The 8,080-nt window shown below is 39.5% G+C and overlaps 1 protein-coding gene across 1 annotated transcript in view; it reads right to left on the reverse strand.

The window, feature by feature from the left end:
• slco3a1 (solute carrier organic anion transporter family, member 3A1) overlaps positions 1-1,694 on the reverse strand; it is a 341,510-nt gene extending 339,816 nt beyond the window's left edge. The window contains exon 1 of the mRNA XM_039773301.1: positions 995-1,694. Coding sequence (XP_039629235.1) covers positions 995-1,153 — 159 coding nt within the window. The 5' untranslated portion in view covers positions 1,154-1,694. The remainder of the gene's footprint in view (positions 1-994) is intronic.
• Between the last annotated feature and the right edge of the window lie 6,386 nt (positions 1,695-8,080).

The following is an 8,080-nucleotide window of genomic DNA, read 5'->3' on the forward strand; positions in this document are numbered from 1 at the left end:
GTTTTTTTTTTGTTCTGTAGTGCAGAAATAGTATTAGTATTGTCACCTGTACAGACCACAGTGAAATGATTACTTGCATGTCCAAACGTTTAACACAGTAATTTTTTTTAAAAAAGTATGCAATATAGTATAGTATAGTATATTATAGAATAGTATACTATAGTATAGTATAGTATATGCCTTAGAGCCCACTAAATCTATAACAGAGTGAAAAAGCCACCTCAGGAGCATCAGAAAGACTGCCAGTCCATGAGAAAATGAGAATGCCTGCAAACAACACATACAGTATGATGTATACTTTGCATCAGTCCACTCTCAATGTTCAGTATTTCGGATGAAAAGATTAAGCTAAAATGGTGGCGGGTGCATTTATCTGTATAAATACATACTCATAGTGGAGCTATCGAGTACAAGATTGGCCTCTGCTTAACAACGCTTATAGTTTTGATGTTGTCTGCGGTATATGCTGCAGGTCATCACAAATACGCGGATACAGGAATTACAGCAATTGAAGAAAAAGAAAAAGAAGAAGAAAAGAAACCTTACATTCACTCGTACGATCCAAGTTATTCTACAGAATTTGGGTGCCCGGGTATTCACTCATGATCAACAGATAAGGGGTGTGAAGTTGAAAGTGCAGGGCAAGCGCAGCTGTGCCCACGTGCACAGGCAAATACACACACACACACACACACACACACTGGTGGGACCTGTCTGGTGCATTAACAATGTGCCCTCTCGCGGATACGAGCGACTGAGCGCGCACCCAAACACTGACAGGTGGGTATCCGCCAGGTGCGCTTCGCACCACGAGGAAAGACATGACTGTAAAAAGGATGGTTGGCACAGCAAGGCTGCTTTTAATAAACCTACGGCTACAGAGGTCTGAGAGCACTTCCTGTCAATCGCGACAACATAAACGACAACATATGCGACGAGGCCAGTCATCCCGAATACATGCTTTTAGCTATGAAGGATGAATGGGGACACTTACCAGGTATGCGCCGACCGTGCCCTGCGCCAGCATCAACGCACATTCGGATACCAAGAAGATTTTGATGTTAGAGAAGCATGATGATTTCTTTTTCTTGCTGTCAACTGTCTGGACATCCCCAGTGCCTCTTTCCGCTGCACGCTGCTTCTTCACCTGCATCCTTTCGCCCTCCCTTCGGCTCCGAGATTTTAGACGAAAGGGCAAGTAGATTTTTGAGCTCCGAAGGTGACGAACAGACCCTCCTCCCTCCCGCAGGAGCTCAACCCCTCCTCCGCTCCTCTAGCGATATCTCTCCGCTGCTCCCGGGTGCCCAGCCTCTGCCAGGCTTACTGCCGTCGTCTCGATGCAATAAGCAGCAAAAGAGAGAGCTAGTAAAAGGGAGACGGAGAGAGAGAGAGAGGAAGAAAGAGAGAGAAAAAAAACCGAGAGGGACTGGACCTGCACTGTCAGCCCCAGGAGCCGCGTCCTTCCGCCGGTTTCACACACATCGCCACTGCGTTTAACAAGTCTTGCTAGAATCCGTCGGTTAGCAGTGGACTTTATCTGGCGCCGAGGACATTTCCCTTCTCTGCGAAAGTCGAGCACATCCAGCCCATAACAATCAACGTCTCTACTCCCCGGCACCTCAAGCTGTCTGCTTTGCTTTGGCTGCTCACTGCATCCAGCGCAGGCTCGGCGTGACAGTAAATTCAGAGCGCTCGCGCAGATGTATGCGTGAGCCCGTGCGCGTTCCCGATATGTCAGGCGCGCGTCCGGCGTAAAAGTTACTGTATCTATCTATCTATCTATCTATCTATCTATCTATCTATCGCAAATTAAAAAATAAATATAAATCATAATGTGAAAAATAAATCACTTGATAGTGATGACAAAATGAAATAATTGCTGTAGCCCTGGTAAACTGGGAAATTAGTTTATGCAGTGATACGCAAACATATAAATACAACGTAAGAAACGATCTTAAATTCAAAACTATGTAAAAGGAAGATGGCTCTAGGAGACGAATAAGGAGATCGAATTAGTTTGAGGGATGGATAGGGTGGGCTAAATGCAAAGGCGAATACCATAGTGAAACGTTTTACATTACCAGAGTATTAATAATTAGAATACTAATTAGGTTCCTGTACAGAGTTACTGGGTTCATTGTCCTTGACGGGATGATGAGCTCAGCGATATGGAAGGACCCTACAGTGGAAGTGCTGCTGCTCTGTTTCAAAGGGAGCTGTCTCTGGCCCCCTGGTGGTTTGTACATGCAGTTGGGGTGCTCCCCACCCTAGGAACCACACCTCCAGACAGGACAGTCTTAATGTATGGCCCCAGATGGCACTGACTGAGAACCCCAGGAGCATAGGAGCCCACAATACTTCTGATACCTATGTATGTTTCTGTTTTGCTATCAAAACAGGGGCCCCAGTGCACTACTTTGCCTGGGAGCCTATGATGCTCGTAAGACAACTGTAGTTCCAGACCATAATAGTAACAAGGGCATCTGAAGTACTTAGAGAGAAGCATGTTTTGATGCTCTTCCAAAAATTCACCAAGTACCAGTATACCCTTACCTGACAGTGTTAGTGGTAGGGGGTTTGGCATTTTTTTGGAGGAGCTTAGTTAGGATTAATGACACCGGTGAGCAGGGCTTGCATGGAGGATGTATCAGGCACAGACCACTAGGAGAAGACAAGAACAAGTTGGTGGAATTGTGTCCCCATGAAACAGGTTTTCCAGGTCCTTAAAAATGTATAGCCCCAGGACAGATTAAAAATAGTGAATTTGCCCAAAAAATACCTGAAGGAGAGAAAATGACACACTAGAAAGTGTCAGAGTGATAGAGTTAAGTACATACCATCAGAGCCCTTTGGGGGTTTGTCTCTTCTTTAGAATGGATATATCCCATCACAATAAACACGGGGATTGGGGTATAGATTTTACAATGGTAAAGAATATATACAAGTCCAAATAGCAGTGGAAGCAGTGCCAGATGGATGAAAAATATGGTAAAAATGCAGTGGATGGGGGTTGAAAAATAGCCCAAAATACTGTGTTGTATTTTAAAAAGTACCCCAAAAAATGCAACTCACAAAAGCCAATTTTTTTCAGTGGAAAAGAATGAAAATAGCCAAATTGTTTGAAAAAACCACAGACCTGGCAACACTGCCTGGAAATGTCTAGGAATGCCCCAGAAATAGCTGGGGACAGAATGGCCCAGTTAGTCCAACTTGCTTTGTTACCACCACCACCACCATCCTCACTAGGGTAAACTAAGTGAAATTAAAGAAGACTGTAAGCAAAATAATAATAATAATTTGTTTTAGGGGGAAACAAAATTATCAAAAGTGAAAAACAACTCAAACACTCAATTATTTAGAATTAAAATGCATTTTTATTTTACTATCGGCTCTTAACTTGATTTTCCTTGGCTTAGGATCAAACAATGAAGTAAAAAAAAAAATATATATATACAGTATATATATATATATATATATATACAGTATATATATATATATATATATATATGTATATATATATATATTTTAAAGCTGGCGCAAAGAGTCAATGCATCACATTTGAGAATTAAAACAAAGCATTAAATTCAGGAAAAACAAAATCCACCTTGTGTAAGAGGAGTATCTGTGTACAGGTACAGTGTGCTGAGGAAGAGAAGCCTCTAAACAGCAGAGAATGAGGACATTCATGTCAGGGTTAAATGATAACGTCCACTGGCTGTTAATGAGGTATGCTGCTCCACTTCCTGGAGGGTCTCCACTCATATGACATCTGTGTAACTACAGAGGGCATGTAGTTAATTTGTTCTGTAATGATGTCAAAAAAGTCATGCAAGAACATACATCGCTAGACAGTGGAGGTTAAAGCTGTTCAAACTTTGTAAAGGCTGAGCAGTAAAAGGCAAGGAAAATAAAGAAAATTAGTCAGATGAACCCTGATGGCTTAATACTAAAATAGTCTCTTAAAAGTTATTCACCTTTGCTGAATTATGACAATTTGTGATGTTTTATTTCCTCCCTTTCTTTTAAAAGTGTAGTGGCCACAGCACAGGTAAACTCTGACAACTGTCCACATGCTTAAATCTAAGTGTTTTCTGTTTCTGACTGTCTCAGTACTTTCCTTCCTTCATTCCACTGTGGAGGTGTGCAAATCCTGTGCTTATATGGTATTTAGGAAGTGTTAATCATACTAATTGAAAGCTACTTGCATTTTCTTTCAAACTACTAGTGTTTTGAATTTATCAACAAACCCTGTCTATTAAAAGTATTCAATCATTGGAAGTTTTCATATTTCATTATTATATGACATTAAATTACAGTGGATATAATTTGCTTTTTTTGATAACAGAAAAAGACTGTTTAATGCCAAATGATAATTAGGTCCCTGCAAAGTGATCTGAATTAATTACAGATATAAAATTGAAAATAATGAATTGCTTATGTGTAAGTTGTACCTTTGGCAGCCTTGAGTCTGTGTGCATACGTCCCTGTCAGCTTGCCACATTTCTCCATTCTTCTTTGCAAAACTGCTTGAGTCAGGAGGCAGGAGGCATGGGGATCCTAAGCGAACAGCCTTTATCAAGTTCAGCCATAAATTCTCAATTGAATTGAGATATGGACCCTAACCTAGACTCTTCAGGAAATTAACATTGTGGTTTTCAAGATATTATTGTGTAGATTTGGCTTTATTTTTGGGGATGTTGTCTTGCTTGAAAACAAATCTTTTCCCCACTCATAGGTTTCTTGAACACTGCATTAAGTTCTCCTCCAGGATTTCCCTGTATTTTACTGCATTTATTTTTACCCTCACAAGCCTTCCATCGCCTGCTGCTCCCATCACCATGTTTCACGCTGCATGTTTGGCTTATGGTGTTTAGTCTGACAGTCACAAGGCTCAATTTCTGTCTCATCAGACCATAGAACCTTTTTCTGGCTGACTTCAGAGTCTCCCATGTACTTTTCTGGCAAGCTATAGTTGAGATGTCATGTATTTTTTTTTTCACAGCGGCTTAAGTCCTTCAGAGTTATCATCAGACACTTGGTGGCCTCCATCATAAGTCTTCCTCTTGCACAATGTGTCAGTTTTTGTGGATGGCCTGCTCTAGGCAGATTACAAATTGTCTTAATGATTGACTTAAATGGATTCCAATGGATAGTCAGTGACTTGGATGTTTTCTTGACTTAATCTTCCGACTTGTGCTTTTCAATCATCATTTCACAGATTTGCTAGGAGTGTTCTTTTGTCTTCGTTGTATTGATTAGACCACAATACTGAAAAATTACAAGATGAACCATCTGCACTCTTATAAGTAATGGTTCTAAATAGCAATTTAGTGAGTTGTGTGTTTTTTTAGAACCATTGCTTGAACCATTTAATCCTGGGAAGGGTTGTTTGCATATGAAATGTATTCTTTGGGCTTTGAAAATCTTCCTACACTGTTAAAAATACTGGTTCTTTAATGGCATTCTGTGCTTCCTTACTGGGTGGTATGGTTCCTCCTCATATGACTATTGTTTGACAAAGCACCATTGCATTCTTGGAAAGGTTTTCCGCATATGAAGTTGATTTTTTGTGCTTTGAAAAACGTCCTAATATGTAAAAAAAAATCTTTAATGTATGGTAGGGCACCTTGCAGGACAAGAACAGAATAAGAAAACCAGCACTGCTGTCACTGTACAAGTGCAGCTTTTACCATTTCGTCATGGTTATTTACTGTTTGGAGAATGTTACAAATCTAAATAAAGGTTCTTTCTGGAACCTTCATGTGGATAACCAAAAATGGTTCTCCTATGGCATCATTCTGATGAACCACTCAGGCACCTTTACTTTTAAGAGTGTAACATGTGAGCAAAGCATTGCAAAGTAACCTATTAAAAGATCAAGGGAACCCTTGTTTAGTCTGTGTTACTATATGCAATAAGAATCCTTTAAAATCAAGAACCCACTGGTATTTCAAAAATCTGTCACCATCTATTCATGGCTATTTATGGAACTTCTTATAGACATAGAGCAGGGGTCCCCAACTCCAGTCCTGGAGAGCTACTGTGGCTGCAGGCTTTCATTCTAACCCTTTTCTTAATTAGTGAATGGATTTTGCTGCTAATTAACTCTTTGCCTTAATTTTATTTGATGCAAAACTTACTACTCAGGCCCTCAATGTTCAGTTCTTGAGGCCCCCTGTGGCTGCACAGTTTTGTCCCAACCCATCTCTCAATCAGCTAGCCATTGTTACCTTTAATTGATCTCATTGTTTAATTAGCCATCCCCTGGATTGTTTTTATTTTGCATTTAGAAAGTACAGTAGTGTCAAATTTACACTTACAGGAAATAAAGACATATTTGTATTTTTTTTCTTTATCTTTAGATGCTTACTTTTTTTGTTTAACTCACTTTTTCTACAGAGTTCGCTTTCTTAATTATATCTGAATACCAACAATTAAAGTTGGGTAGAGCAGACACCAGCAGAAACGACTCTGTCAGGAGCAGTTACTCCAGTGCTACACCTCGGTGTGCTTATTAGTAAATTATTATTATTGTGTAAATAATTATTATTAGTAAATAACCAGAACATTAAAAAATTTAAAATATGCTTAAAAGGAAAATGAATGAATTTTCTCCCATCTGATATATATAAATTCTTGATTCATTAAGTAAAAAAGCATAACTAGTTTGCAATTTCTGAATGGTTGTACAAACATAGAAACTGGGAAATAACTGCTTGTTTAATTAAGGCAGGAGTCCAATTAAGGGAAGACATTTGTTGAGACAAAAACTGTAGCCACAGAGGACCCCACAGCACTGAATGTTGAGAACCACTGATTTAGAGTACAATCATGGAGTTAGCCATGTGACTTCTAAAACCAAATGTCTTTGTCAGTGTGTGCCATATCAAAGGGGGTGAATACTTTTGCAATCATTTATAATATAATCATTATCATCCATTTTCCAACCCGCTGAATCCAAACACAGGGTCACGGGGGTCTGCTGGAGCCAATCCCAGCCAACATAGGGCACAAGGCAGGAACCAATCCTGGGCAGAGTGCCAACCCACCGCAGGACACACACAAATACACCCAGCACACACTAGGGCCAATTTAGAATTGCCAATCCACCTAACTTGCATGTCTTTGGACTGTGGGAGGAAACCGGAGCGCCCAGAGGAAACCCACACAGACACGGGGAGAACATGCAAACTCCACGCAGGGTGGACACGGGAAGCAAACCCGGGTCTCCTAACTGCGAGGCAGCAGTGCTACCCGTTATATATAATTTTTATATTAATTATAATAGTTAATTTAGACCACTTTTCAAAGATGTTTTCACTTTGACATTAAAAAATCTTTTTCTGTTGATCAGCATCAAAAAAAGCAAAATTAAATCTACTGTGTTTCAGTGTTTTATATCAATAAAATGTGAAAACTTCCAGGAGCTGAATACTTTTTAGAGGTACTATATGTGTGTGGATGTGATCAGATTTTATTCGTACATTCATAGGTTTTCATTTTCACAAGTTAAATAAACTGTTGTTCATGCTCTAATTTCTTAGACTTTCTGGAGCTGATTGAAAAGAACAATTAATATGCTATAACAATAGTATGAATAAATCATCTTTAAGGAAAGATAAATAATTTCAAATACAGTCATGTGAAAACATTAGGACACCCTTTGAAAGCATGTGGTTTTTTGTAACATTTTTAATAAATGGTTATTTCATCTCCGTTTCAACAATACAGAGAGATTAAAGTAATCCAACTAAACAAAGAAAACTGAAGAAAAGTCTTTTCAAGATCTTCTGTAAATGTCATTCTACAAAAATGCCTATTCTAACTGAGGAAAAAGATAGGACACCCTCACATGTATTCCCTCTTAAATTGGCTCAGATCTCACACAGGTATATCACACCAGGTGCACATAATTAGTAGATCGTTACTCTGCATGTTGAATGAGGCTTGCCCTATTTAAACCTCAGACATTTAGTTTGGTGTGCTCCTGACTGTTGAAGTGAGAGTGAGCACCATGGTGAGAACAAAAGAGCTGTCAGAGGACTTCAGAAAAAAGATTGTAGCAGCCTATGAGTCTGGG

This window comes from Polypterus senegalus, chromosome 12, assembly GCF_016835505.1.
Source record: "Polypterus senegalus isolate Bchr_013 chromosome 12, ASM1683550v1, whole genome shotgun sequence".
In the NCBI taxonomy this organism is placed as follows: Eukaryota; Metazoa; Chordata; class Cladistia; order Polypteriformes; family Polypteridae; genus Polypterus; species Polypterus senegalus.